This window comes from Sebastes umbrosus, chromosome 1 (genome assembly GCF_015220745.1).
Source record: "Sebastes umbrosus isolate fSebUmb1 chromosome 1, fSebUmb1.pri, whole genome shotgun sequence".
NCBI lineage: Eukaryota > Metazoa > Chordata > Actinopteri > Perciformes > Sebastidae > Sebastes > Sebastes umbrosus.
The window spans coordinates 19,115,862-19,130,317 of NC_051269.1; the positions used below are offsets into that span (position 1 = coordinate 19,115,862).

Here is a 14,456-nt window from a genome sequence, read left to right on the forward strand (position 1 = left end):
TAACATGCTGACTTCTTCATCCTTTTTGCAGAAACCTGACAGTATGTTTTTGTTCTCAGGTGCTTTTTAAATGAGTGATGGATGAGGGCTGTGCTTTTGACGTATGATGATCTATTATCAACTTTACGGTAGTAATAAAAAAAATGACGTAGAGGCGCACACACACACCTCCAACTTGGAAGGACACCAGCCGGCCGAGGAGGCACCTCCGCACCAAGGACAGGCCGAGCACACTGGCTCCTCCGGCCGCAGAGGAGGGCGCAAACTCTCGGTCCGACAGGTCGTGAGATCCACATCCGAGGCTGAAGCTTCCAGACCGGCAGGACTCATTGTTTTCTTACCGAGCAGGTAAAAAAATAAAAAAAACAAATGAATAGGCTTATGATGCGTCCTGCATAGACTATTATGTCATCAATTCCATGTGATTTATACTGTCGCATGAACTCAGTCACCCTGGTTAGAGAGGAAATCATTGCTTGCTCTTATGATGCGGCTTTGTAAATACCCAGTGAGCTCAGCCAAGCGGATTTCTTCTCCTTTAGTAAGAGATGATGTGGCATCCTTTTGCTCCTCTGGTTGATGCTACCAAGGGGTACTTAAAGAAAGCCATGTCATAACATATTTATAGAGGATCCATAGCTTTGTGTTGCAAGATCCTGTTATATGCATGGGAGTATAATAAGCTGCATTATAGGCCTACATTTATCTCCTCTGTTTCCAGACCAGCTTGGACAAAGCCCTACTGAGACAGACAGAGAGAGCTGATTTTGACTCAAACAAGACTTTTCAACATGTCGAACATCAACATAGACAACGGTTCTGCAAACTCTGCAGAATCCAAGAAAGCAGACCTGAGAATGAATGAGAAGAAATGCTGTAAGTAAAAGTCCAAGTTTCCCCACAATAATTACATTTCAACATGCATGACTGATTACTTTATGAGTCCACACAGGTGCACTTCAGTGTAACTTAACACCTTGTATTGTTCACTGTGGATTTTCACCTTTCTGGGACACTGCAGCTAAATGACTAATAGACTCCAGCCTGCAAAAGACAGAAATAAAAAAAGTGAATTTCTCTAGGCGAAAAAAAAAACCATGTGTGACACCTGTGGTTTCCACTGTTCTTGAGGAAATTGCCTTTCTCTCCCAGGGTGTTTCTTCTTCTAATTTCTTCAGATCCTGTCCTTGATCCCAGTGCACTATATATATATATATATATTATGATTTTATTTTTTTACCAGTACACACATGGCCTAGTTATTATTTTGTCTTAATCATGCAAAGATGGCAACAAAATGCACTTTTGATACAGCATTTTCATTGGTTATGTTGAAATACAGCCAAACTGTTCCAAGACAATAAGTTTACAACTATATTACTTAAATTTCTCTGCCTGATATGCAGTATTTTTTGTTGTTATCTTTTCTCAGGGTGATTAACATTGGAGGGTCAAACATTATCTCCATAAAACTGTGTACGTTTTCTATTAATGTGCTTGACAAAATGTATGTCTGTCTCCTGTGTAGCATGGGCCTCCTATATGACAAATTCTCCAACGGTGATCGTAATGATCGGCCTGCCTGCGAGAGGGAAGACCTACATGTCAAAGAAACTCACACGTTACCTCAACTGGATCGGAGTCCCAACCAAAGGTAGGTAGTACCTGACATGACCTTTTTTCCTTCTGAGTGTCTTAGTCTTAGTCAATTTATCCCGACTGTAAATTAAAGGGGACCTATTTTGCTTATTTTCATGTTTACATGCTTTAATGTTCAAAAAACACTTTACTTTTCTCATACCAGCTGTGCTGCAGCACCTCTTTTTACCTTCTGTCTGTTTGAGCCCCCCCGCCCCCTCCCCCCAACTCCATCAGCTGGCCCACTGTTGTGATTGGTCAACCGAACCAAACTCTTCGGACTCCGCTCCAGCTCCGCTCTAACTAGCTTTGTTTGAGGGCATGCCAAACTAGCGGTTATGCAAATGTCTTACTTGGTGACATCACCACGTTTCACAGAAGAAAAGGCAGGACTTCAATCAAAGCTTTTCAGGCAGTTCAGGAGCAGTGTTTCTGTGGGGGGGGTGTAATTCCCTTTGGAGTGGACTTTGGGTTTATAACTTTGCAGACCTTTGACACGCACAAACAACTATACAACACACTAAAGGAACGGGGGCAAGCACAAAAGCATAATGGGTCACTGCACATATTTTAAATTATAATGGCCATCTTGTCTTCAACTATTCTCTGCTATATGGGTGCCATATTTAAATCAAATGTAGAGTATTTTGTGGTCTACAAACCGTAGTACTGTATTTAGTAGTTTTAAATCAATATTTTAAATCAGATTTTATCTAAAGACCAATCAAACAACCTTATCAATATCTGTAGGAGAATCAAAAGGTCTTTGCCAATAATTCATCGAGGGTTATAAAATCAGGGTATTAAGATATATAAAATGTTAATTACAGGTGAAACAGTATTTTTTTTTTTTTTACTTTCACATACTTTGCAATGATGGTCTAAACGTTCTTTGTATTGTTGTATGTAGCAACCCCGTTTGACATATGTACATTTAAATGTATGTGAAGGTATCTCAGAATAGGAGACTAAATTTAGCATCAGTTGAGTTGTAATAGTTGTAATTGCTTACAAAAAACGACCTCACTGGTGACTTCAAACAAACACAGCGAGGGCAGAGTGTTAATGTCATGTGTTGTTCTTTTTGCAGTGTTTAACTTGGGCGTGTACCGCAGAGAGGCTGTCAGAGCTTATAAATCCTATGATTTCTTCCGCCATGACAATGAAGAAGCCATGAAAATAAGGAAGTAAGTTTCACTTTAACAAACGTGCTCATTGTGTGATCTTGTTCAGTCATTACAGAGGACATTATCTATCTATTAGTAAGAGAAGCTATAGCATCTCTACTGTCTGAACATTTCCCCCAGTCAACATGGCTCTGTTTGGTATTCTGCAGCCTCCACTGGCTGCATCAGTGACTAAGCTGTTTTTGGGCCAACAGTCGATATTCAGCCGGGGTCAGCGCAGTGTTCAAACTACCTTAAACCCCTGATGTATAGTTAATGTACACTCACAGACACACCAGATGACAAATTATCACCACTAAACTCTTGTTGTTATTCGTTTGTATTCAGATCAACCAAAAAGATATATAACCGTCTCTTTCCTTCACAGTCTTATCCAGCAGTGGTAATTGAAATGGAGTTTGTCGTTCATGGCTACCATGAAAAATGTGACAGCCTCTTGACAGCATGACAGTGCTGAATCGTGACCTAGATATTAAACAAGCTGCCGCTGTCACTCTGAAGCTGACAAAAGCCCGCTTGGGTGTTGCATGATATCCAACCTGGGTCAAACAGTAGCTGTCATAAAGTGTTTGTCTTCTTGCTATTGGCGGTATCGGCTGGGTGGGGTTAAAGGAATAGTACGCCTTTTCGCTATCTTGCCGAGAGTTAGATGAGAAGTGGGGGCCAGATGGGTGTGATTTACTGAACAAAACAGCACTAGATTGTCCCAAATCTATATTGTCCTCCTGAGTTTAAGAGATAGTGACACTTTGGGAAATAAGCTTCTTCGCTTTCTTGCCAAAAGTTAGATGAGAAGATTGATACTGCTCTCATCAAGCCTGTTACTTAGCTTAGCATAAAGACGGGAGACAAGGGGAAACAGCTAGCCTGGCTCTGTCAAAAGTTAACAAAATCCACCTGCCCTGCAGGTAGACTAAATCAACCCCCAAAAATATTACTTTTCTGTCAAAAGAATAGTCACAATGAAAGCCGAACTCAGTAAGATCTATGGATTATCAAGCGTTTAACCAAGACATTATTAGTGGAAAATAATATTTCTGCTGAGATTTCCAAATGTATTTTTTCAGTGCTTTGAGCAGCACAAATATATAACATCCATCCATCCATTATCTGTATCCGCTTAACCTATTCAGGGTCGCGGGGGGCTGGAGCCGATCCCAGCTGACATTGGGTGAAGGCGGGGTACACCCTGGACAGGCCGCCAGACTATCACAGGGCTGACACATAGAGACAGACAACCATTCACGCTCACATTCACACCTACGGGCAATTTAGAGTCCACATCTAACCTAACCTGCATGTCTTTGGACTGTGGGAGGGAGCTGGAGAACCCGTAGAAAAACACGGGGAGAACATGCAAACTCCACACAGAAAGGAATTGAATCATAGACGACACACATGCAATGTAAATGTGTATGATTGTGGCTTTTAGTAGGCTCTTAGAGAGGACTGTCTCCATGTTTTCTCTCTCTCCCACAGGCAGTGTGCTCTGGTAGCTCTGCAGGATGTGAAGGCGTACCTGTCGGCGGAGGGAGGTCAGATCGCGGTGAGTCCTCTCTGCTGCTGTCACACTGTGTCTCAATGTTGACTCATTTCCAAAAGCTAAAATATATCCAGAACAGAAACACATCTGGCATTATGACAGGCTTAATCCTGATATGTCCTTCAAACATTTCACCAGAGAACGCCCACATTAATAGGCTACATGAGGAATGTGTTCCCACCACCCCGTTGTGTTCCTTTTATTAGGTGTTTGACGCAACAAACACAACAAGAGAACGGCGAGACCTCATTCTAGCTTTTGTGAAGGAGAATTCATTCAAGGTAAGACTGGCTAAATTCATAATATGTTCATTTTTTGCAATTAGTTCATCTTTTCCCTCTTGGGTTTTGGTGAAAATTAGAATTTGATATTTATTGACTTTGTAACTTTCGCTGAACAGCAGCAGCCACTGTGGCCATACGTGGCTGAAAAATAATGACACATTCATTTGGCCTTCATCTCCCATGACTATTTAGAGTCAGCTGCTTTTAAGACATCATCATGTGCATTTGGAACCTAGCCTAAAGTGTGATGCAACAGAAGCACAAGTAGAGAAGGAGCAAAAAAGTCAGTGAACATTCTCGGTTAAGCATAAATTGATTTAGTTTAGATATACTCTCAGATACTCTTGATTGCATCTCCTCCTTGTGCTAGAGGACGCACATGCGAGTGGAACTCAATACTCACCCCTGCTTCCAGTTTCATGCTATTCCACTCATTGACAGCTTTTTTTTTTTTTCCAGTAATGCAACAAGAAACGTAACATCACTAAATGCAGAGAAGAAGACTAACAGCTAAAAAAAATACACTTTGTAAATGTTTCATGAGGGAAGAAATGCACTCATCATTAGATGTCAATAATATCACAATTAATTTTGGCAAGAGCTTTAAATTTCCCGGACCATGTATTAGTGGGTATATATATCGACTGCCAACACGATTCATTTTGAATTTAATTGACGTGCTGCGTCCGGCTCTAGAGAGGCCTACAAGGAGGCCTGAGGCTCTGCCAGTGGTCGTACAGATCACAAAGCACTTTGTGTTTTTGCTAAGGATGATTTCCAGACTGAGGTTGCAGATCTGTCTGTAGCTAGCAAGTGACAAGTGAGAGCCGTTGATAATCTTACAGCTTGTCCAATTGTTTACAATTATAGTTTGGATTTCTTAAATTCAGATAAGATAGGAGGTCTGAGGATAGGACATTGGAATTGCTTCTGTAATAGGAAGGTAGTAGTTTTCCTATCTTTGAAACTTAAGTTAAGATAGAACAAGCAGTAAGGACATTTTTCCATCATGAAGCCCATGGCTGATAATGTGACCCATGGCGTTGATTCAATTACAGGAAGCTTTTGCACATGTTGACCTCGTGAGCTGCCTTCTTTCCAACAGGTGTTCTTCGTGGAGTCGGTGTGTGACGACCCAGAGGTCATTGCTGCTAATATTCTGGTACGATCTCATGTCACCAACGAGACTCAAAGGTTTGACTGTGACTTGTCGTCTGGCTCAAACCCATCATCTATTAATATTCACACTCTCTACCGTGTTATGCTCGCTCACATTGTTTGAATGTGCTGAATGCCTTTAACAGGAAGTGAAAGTGTCCAGTCCAGACTACCCTGAGAGACACAGAGAGAGAGTCATGGGAGATTTCCTCAAACGAATTGAGTGCTACAAGGTCACTTACCAACCGTTAGATCCTGATGATTACGACAAGTAAGAACTGATCTGCTTTTATTTGTGTTTTTTAAACATTATTTTGCTTATTTTCGAATGTTTTTTAACCAAGAAGTAAAATTACTTACATCTTCATATATCATTTTGTGGAATTATAGTTGCAGTTCAGAAAAAACACACTAGATGGTGTCAGTAAACAACCATTTGACTGATTCATTGGCATCTGCAGGGACCTATCGTTCATCAAGGTGATGAACGTGGGCCGGCGTTTCCTGGTGAACCGGGTGCAGGACTACATCCAGAGCAAGATTGTCTACTATCTCATGAACATCCACGTGCACTCTCACTCTCTCTACCTGTGTCGGCACGGAGAGAGCGACCACAACGTTGAAGGCCGCATCGGAGGAGACTCTGAGCTTTCTCCTGGAGGGAAACAGGTTCTCTTTCACAATCCTCGTTTTATGAACTGCAAAAGCAGCGTCTTCTGAAAACCCAATTACAAGCCTCTCTCAGTGAGATCAGCTCAGTGGGATTAGGTGTACTTATCTGCCATATTATGAGCACTCGAGTCATAACCTTTAAAAGGAATTAATGATGGACAGATGATTGGAATCCTTTCCTGTCTTTCTCATATCCCAGTTCGCCCATGCCCTGCGGGATTTCATTGAGGAGCACAAAATGGCAGATCTGAAAGTGTGGACGAGCCAACTGAGAAGAACCATCCAGACAGCGGAGGAGCTGGGAGTCCCTTATGAACAGTGGAAGATACTCAACGAGATTGATGCTGTCAGTACCCTCATCATCTAACCTACCACATTTTACAATTCTATGAATTTTTTCAGATTCATAGAGTTCTGGTTTAGATAGAGAGAAATTATATTTTGTATGTTTCTCTGAGACACTTCAGCGTCTTGACCGTACGTAACACAATACCAGAGGTGGAGGAAGTATTCAGATCTTTTACTTAAAGAGGACCTATTATGCTTATTTTCAGGTGCAGACTTGTACTTTTGGTTTCTACTAGAAAATGATTAATCGACTAATTGTTTCAGTTGTACTTGTATATACCGTTGGGTAGATTAATTTATGACAAAACATCATATTTTATAAGCTCTTTGTATGTTTTGCATTGTCGTGGCAACTTAAAATCAGTAGCTGTCCAGATTGAATAGGCAACACAATGCACAAACACAATATTTGTAATCAATTCTCCTAAAGATCTTTAATGTATGCACGCATGGTATTATTCCTAGTTCCCTGCAATGAGTCACATACAGCCTTATAAAGTAGTACAGACAACCATAAAACACCTCTCCGTGCCAGGTGTCAACATCCTCCACAGCAGCAGAGGATCTAAACAAAAAGGGAAACTAACACATGGGTGACATCTAACACATAGGTGAACTGATAACCCAAGGCCATATAATTCCTGCTTTTCCCCATGCTCTGCAGTGTTATACTGTAAATGTATTTCATTTGATAGCTTACAACATCTGTTTCTTAAAGATTACAAAACTATAAGAAGACATTTCATTCAGATTGCATGCATGTAAACCTTTAATACTATAATTTCCATTACAGTATGCACATATCTGAATTTGTAAAGTAACTAGTAAGTAAAACTGTCAGATAATTGTAGTTGAGTTAAGTACAATATTTGCGTCTGAAATGTAGAAAGTGACTCAAGTAAGTTCTAGTACCTCAAATTTGTACTTAAGTACAGTACAGTACTTGAGTAAATGTACTTAGTTACATTCTATCACTGCACAATACAAAAGTAAAAAAGGCTTAGGTGTAGAGGTACAAGGAGCCACGAAGTATTTCAGTGCTTTTGCTCCTTTTCAAGCATAAAGCAACATCCTGAGGAGAAACTAAAGGCCTCAAGAAAACCAAAGTTTCAAAACATACTAGTTACAGAAAAGACAATCTGAAGTAGCACAAGGAGAGAAACCTTTATTTAGTCGAGCATATTAATTAAAACGACAATCGGTTTAAACCTCACAGGGACTTCATTGGGACGAAATATTAAAAAAAAATTGATTACACCTGGTACTCTATAGACAATATACCGGGCATAAATATCAATGCATTCTCCTGTCAAAAGATACTGCTGCTATAATCTCTATGTGGACTATATTTAAATCCTGCAGTCATGTTTTCTTGGCAGAAATTTTAAAAATGAATGGAAGCGTTTTTGTTGTTGTTGTTGTTGTTGTTGTTGTTGTTGTTGTTGTGTGCAGTGAAAGATCTTCCATTCACCTTTTTACTTGTGCTTTTGACATTAAATGCTCTGTTATCCTTGTCCAGGGTGTGTGTGAGGAGATGACTTACGAGATGATCGAGAACACGTTCCCAGAGGAGTTTGCTTTGAGGGACCAGGATAAGTACCACTATCGCTACCCAGGAGGAGAGGTGACCTGACACACTCCTTCCATACTTACTGTATGTTTCAGTAAAAACTTGTTTAAAAACATGGCGTTGTGCAGTGAGGTTAAATAGTCTATCCTCTTTGTCTTTCAGTCCTACCAAGACCTTGTCCAACGTTTGGAGCCGGTTATCATGGAGTTGGAGAGGCAGGGCAACGTGCTGGTCATCTGCCACCAGGCTGTGATGCGTTGTCTGCTAGCTTACTTCCTGGACAAGAGTGCAGGTCAGATAGAGCAAACACACACATATACACATACTACATCACACCAGCAGATGATAACATTTACTCTCTTCTTCATCCCATAGAAGATCTACCATACATGAAATGTCCGCTCCACACAGTACTCAAGTTAACCCCTGTTGCATATGGTAGGTCTTTACCTTAGCTTTCAATGTTCTTTTTTCCCCCTCATAATATGCATGTTTGATTTAAATGCATTTTATTTTTATCTCCTAGGTTGTAAAGTGGAAATGTTTTATCTTAACGTGGAGGCAGTGAACACACATCGAGACCGGCCTCTCGTAAGTCGCTCTGGATCGAGCTGAAGCATCGCATTGTTGCATACGTGTGCATTCAGCGTTGAATTAAAGCTTCAAATGTGGTCATATATTATGCAAATTATGTTTTATTGTTTACTTACACTTTAATAATTCAAAACAGCAAATTTCCACATCTAATCCAAAATCCAATAGGCTGGTTGTTTGTTAAGTCTGCTCTTCATCCCCTGTGTGAGGCTTTGCTGCCTTGACTCCCCTTCCTGTATCCTTGTTTTGTTGTGTTCCTTTTATCTTTAACCTTAATGAATCAGCCTGGCTTGAGCTGTGAACTAATGAACGATAAGTCGGTTGTTAATTTGGGGTTATTTTTACCTTGATGGAGGCAATGGCTGATCCTGCTACCTTGCTTGGCTGATCTAATCATTACTATTGCATCCTGATATTAAGATTATGTGAACTCTGTGAAAGACTGCTGTGTTTGAGCTATTAGTCCCATTTTTAAATCTTTTATTAATCTTGATTGGAGCCAGTGTTTGTCTTGTCTGTCCTGTGCAATCAGAGCTGTGCTTACAGTTCATTCATATTTTGTGTTGTGTGGTGGAATAACGTGGTTTGAACAACGTCTGTCGCTTAAAACGGCTTCACCTGTTGCTGTGGATCGACGTCGAGAGGACGGCTAATTTGCTTGGCTGTGTCTGGTCAGGTGTCCCTTACTTCTCCCCCCCGGGTGTTTGTATGTTCCTTAACACTTGCGGTATTTCATCTCCTACCAGGATAAAAACCCGAGGGACTCTTCTCTCATACATCGGCGGAATAGTTACACGCCCTTGTCCAGTCACGACCAGGTCAAGCGTCCCAGGCTCTACAGCGCGGGCAACCAGCCCTGGCTGCCGCTCGCCCCCACCCCATCAGCTCTGATGCCAGAGGGACGGCAAAGCCAAGTTAGTGCCAGAGTTACAGGCTCCCCCTCTAAATCAGTCACAGTCAACTTTAATCAGTCACCCCCCACCACAGTTGTAACCCTGTGTTTGGCATTACCTCGGCTCAGTTGTGTATCCTCTCGATGATCTTAGTGTCTGTGTCAAGAAATTACGTACATCATGGAATCCATCTCTCTATCTATCTTTCTCTCTCAGGGCATGTTTGGATCTTGAATGGGTTGCTCTCTTCTTTCTACGTTGTCTGTTTCCAAAGTCAGATGTTTGTCTTGCTTGACCTCTGCTTCCCCACTGGGCTGTCTCCGGCTTGAATATGCAGAACGGCATGTCTACTTCTTTGAGTTAACTTTATGGGATACAAAAGACACAGAAACATCAAAGACATCTTGTACTGTATTTTGTTACAAGTGATAATGTACACATTATTAGCTATACATAACCTCCATAAATCTACAGTGATGATTCCATTTTTTTTTTTTTTAAACTGAAATCCATTTGGGAATAATTTGAGAGCAATTTGAGAAAATTCACATAATACACAAATGACAGATTTCAAACTTTCAAAAATGCATATTCATATTCGTACGTGTTGTGTATTTGTTGGCCTTGCCTTGTGGATACAGTGCTTCAGCCCCTCTCCACATCTCTATATCTCTCTCTCTCTTTCTCCACTTCCTCTAAACCTGTTTTATAGCCTCGAATAGGAAGCTGCTGTCTGTGAGTATTTTGGAGATTCAGTACATGTTAGGCAACCCTTCATTTTCTTTCCCACACTTCAACTCATGTCATTGTAACCCATGTCAATATGTTGTCACAGTGGTGTATTTTTATGGTTTTCAGTCTTTGAGTTTCTCTAACCTTCCATGAACTTTGCACTTTAATTAGAACGAAAGCTGCTTTCATCTCAGCGGCCTTATCAAGAAAGCCCTATTAGACACTGATTCTTTGTGTAATGGCTAGAAGGGAACGAGCAAACTAGAGAAACTCTCGCAGATAGTTACTGTTAGGCATTGGCCTCCAATGGTTGAGGTTAGGCATTGACCTTGAATAGTTAAGGTTAGGCATTGAACTTGAATGGTTAAGGGTAGGCATTGCCCTTGAATAGTTAAGGTCAGGAATTTACCTTGAATAGTTAAGGTTAGGCATTGGACTCCAATGGTTAAGGCTATGCATTGAACTTGAATGGTTAAGGGTAGGCATTGCCCTTGAATAGTTAAGGCTATGCATTGAACTTGAATGGTTAAGTTTAGGCATTGATCTTGAATAGTTAAGGTTAGGCATTGAACTTGAATGGTTAAGGGTAGGCATTGCCCTTGAATAGTTAAGGTCAGGAATTTACCTTGAATGGTTAAGGCTAGGCATTGAACTTGAATGGTTAAGGGTAGGCATTGCCCTTGAATAGTTAAGGTTAGGCATTGAACTTGAATGGTTAAGGGTAGGCATTGACCTTGAATGGTTAAGGGTAGGTATTGCCCTTGAATAGTTAAGGTCAGGAATTTACCTTGAATAGTTAGGGTTAGGCATTGGACTCCAATGGTTAAGGCTAGGCATTGAACTTGAATGGTTAAGGGTAGGCATTGCCCTTGAATAGTTAAGGTTAGGCATTGAACTTGAATGGTTAAGGGTAGGCATTGACCATGGATAGTTAAGGTTAGGCATTGACCTTGAATGGTTAAGGCTAGGCATTGAACTTGAATGGTTAAGGGTAGGCATTGACCTTGAATGGTTAAGGGTAGGCATTGCCCTTGAATAGTTAAGGTCAGGAATTTACCTTGAATAGTTAAGGTTAGGCATTGGACTCCAATGGTTAAGGCTAGGCATTGAACTTGAATGGTTAAGGGTAGGCATTGCCCTTGAATGGTTAAGGGTAGGCATTGACCTTGAATGGTTAAGGCTAGGCATTGAACTTGAATGGTTAAGGGTAGGCATTGCCCTTGAATAGTTAAGGTTAGGCATTGACCTTGAATGGTTAAGGGTAGGCATTGCCCTTTAGTTTAGGCATTGACCTTCAATGGTTAAGGTTAAGCATTGCCCTTAAGGTTGGGCATTGACCTTGAATGGTTAAGGTTAGGCATTGACCTTAAGTTTAGGCATTGACCTTGAATGGTTAAGGTTAGGCATTGACCTTAAGTTTAGGCATTGACCTTGAATAGTGAAGGTTAGGATTGGTCGTCAGGCAGCAAGTCTCACAAGAGCTTTTACAAGTTTTTACAGATCTCAGACCAGATTTCGCAATTAGCGGCCTATCTTCTTGACATGACCGATACTTTGGTAGTTTAATCAATAGCTGTGACAATGAAATCAACTTCAGTAAACTCTTTGATGATAGTATTTGTTAGACACCTAGATATATTTCTAAATGGGGAAATTAATGAAGGAAATCTAAGAGCATTTGAGTATTGATTTTATTGTTATTGCATAATATTTAGTGTGCTTACGATAGGAGCCAATCATACATAGGGTCAGAATGTGATTAATAATTAATCACTTCTTGATAATGTGCTAAAGAGTCTCCACTAATGTGGGATTCAAAGAATGACCTCATTTTCTAAATAGGAACTTAAGACTCCTGGGCCCCCCCGGGAAGCTGTTAGCTTCCTCAAATAGGATTTGCTGCTGTAAGGCATTATTTTGTGAATGTCAGTGACATTTTCTTTCTCTTGAAGGAATCCCTGTGCGAAGGAAGTGACTCTGACAGCCCCGAGGAAACTAGTGGCTGTGTCCGCTTCTGAGTGAAGATGATTGCCTCTTTCTTCATGACATGGCACAATTTGTGCAAAAGTTCTGGGTTCAGTCATGAACCAAAAGATTGTTTTTTTCAAACCACATTTTTGGAAATGATGGTCATATTATAAGGTTAAGATTAAAAAAATTGTTTTGCTCCTATCTATCTCAACCTCTGTTTAACTTTACTCTGCATGCTGAGGCTTTGAACCGGAAGCCTTTTCATTAGTATCATAACACTTCTGCATGTGCGACAAAATCAATCATTCAACCAAAAGAACAGGCAACTAATCCTCGTTGTAAATACTACAATGCCTTACTGCACTTTAAGTATATCGTAAGCTCCTCTTTATGAATGTAACAACAACAATTATGCGTCATTATGATGAAAATCAATCTTCACTATTGCAGATAGAACATGTTATAAAGTAGATGCTGTAAAAATATTTTTATAATGAACGATCTGTAGTTGTGATTATTGTTATAAAATGTATTCTTAGCCATCATCTATTATGTCTTATGTTACTGATTTGGTTTAGATTTGAGAGAATGTACTTGTCGGGTTCTGAAGGAAATTAAAATACTATATTTGAGTTTCTTTCTTCTGTTTTGGAAGCCTTGTATGTTGTATGTCTTGTTAGATAAATCCACCACATTGCTAGACATACTGTATACCAGCAGTAGTTAAAGAAACTCCATTTGCATATATCTAATGTATTAACCTGGTGTTATCTGTCACAGTGTACACTAAATCTTTTAATCCATTGTTCATCTTGCCTGTATATCACAGAAAGGGATTTTGTGCAACAAAAACACAACATGTTGATGACATCTGTGTTCATGTTATCGTACTGGCCAAACATTTCTTTACAAATGGCTTTGCTTCAGGCCTCAGTTATTGAAAGAGATATGAAATCAAGGGCATTACAGTTTATGTTTAGGGGACAGATGGGTATAAAACCTTACAAATTTATTCTGTCAATTCTAAGCAGAAAAAAACTGTTATTACTTAAACTTTACAGGGGTAGTTGAGATCAGTTAAAAAGACTACAGTAGTGAAGTACAGAGAGGTTGTGTTCCAAGGCTGCATGTTTGGGTGTTAGCGTAGTTACAAATGTCAATGGGATTTAGAATGAGCTTTTCTTACTTCCACAGAACAGAACAAGGATGTAGCCTATAAAGATAAGATAAGATATTCCTTTGTTAGTCCCGCAGTAGAGAAATTTGCAGTGTGAAGCAGCAAAGGGGATAGTGCAAAAATACTAGAAGCATCAGCTAACACAGTAAAAAAAAAAGAGCTAAACAAAGTGTAACAAAATATGAACCATTTAAATAGAAGGAAGTATAAAAATATGAGCAGTATATACAGTATTGACAATAAACAAACTATGAACAAAATTGCACAAGTGGAAAAATGATATTGCAAAGAGAAATGGATACAGCTTTGGAGCCCCAGGGCCTTGTTCATTCCTATGAAAGTTGCTCAGTGGCGCATGAAACAAAAAAAAGTTCAACTTCCAAGAATAAAATCACCCACATCCTCATGGCTATTTTCCACATCCTTGGGGCCCAAAGAGCAAGTGCAATTGCATTTTTTGTTTCTGTTTTCCTCTACAGGGCACTGCACAAAAGCCTGAAAATTGTGCCCAATGTTTCCTAAGCCAAATTTCAACGCTGTATTTATTTCTGATAAAATTGTGTGTTGTCTGTCCATCATGTTCCCATGGACACCCCCTGAGTGGTTCTTGGACCAGCCCATGTGAAATCTTCCTGGCCTGCACTTTATTGGCTCAAATTCAAATTCAAATAAGCTTTATTGGCATGAAT

The 14,456-nt window shown here is 40.1% G+C and overlaps 1 protein-coding gene across 4 annotated transcripts; it reads left to right on the plus strand.

Moving 5' to 3' along the window:
• Positions 1 to 136: 136 nt before the first annotated feature.
• pfkfb2b (6-phosphofructo-2-kinase/fructose-2,6-biphosphatase 2b) lies at positions 137 to 13,222 on the plus strand. Of its 4 annotated transcripts, none has more exons than XR_005207280.1 (16): positions 137 to 348; positions 722 to 876; positions 1,529 to 1,654; positions 2,729 to 2,825; positions 4,305 to 4,371; positions 4,575 to 4,649; positions 5,758 to 5,814; positions 5,957 to 6,081; positions 6,272 to 6,479; positions 6,682 to 6,828; positions 8,350 to 8,454; positions 8,563 to 8,692; positions 8,776 to 8,838; positions 8,927 to 8,991; positions 9,741 to 10,622; positions 12,572 to 13,222. XR_005207280.1 is itself a non-coding variant. In XM_037772926.1 (16 exons), the coding sequence occupies exons 2-16, from the start codon at positions 792 to 794 to the stop codon at positions 12,639 to 12,641; spliced, it is 1,443 nt and encodes a 480-aa protein (XP_037628854.1). In that variant the 5' UTR covers positions 140 to 348; positions 722 to 791; the 3' UTR covers positions 12,642 to 13,222. The 4 variants fall into 4 exon arrangements, 3 of the variants coding, with proteins under 3 accessions (XP_037628854.1, XP_037628864.1, XP_037628843.1); XM_037772926.1 differs by having other exon boundaries at positions 140 to 348; positions 10,600 to 10,622; XM_037772915.1 differs by having other exon boundaries at positions 142 to 348; positions 9,741 to 9,908.
• The last annotated feature ends 1,234 nt before the right edge of the window (positions 13,223 to 14,456 follow it).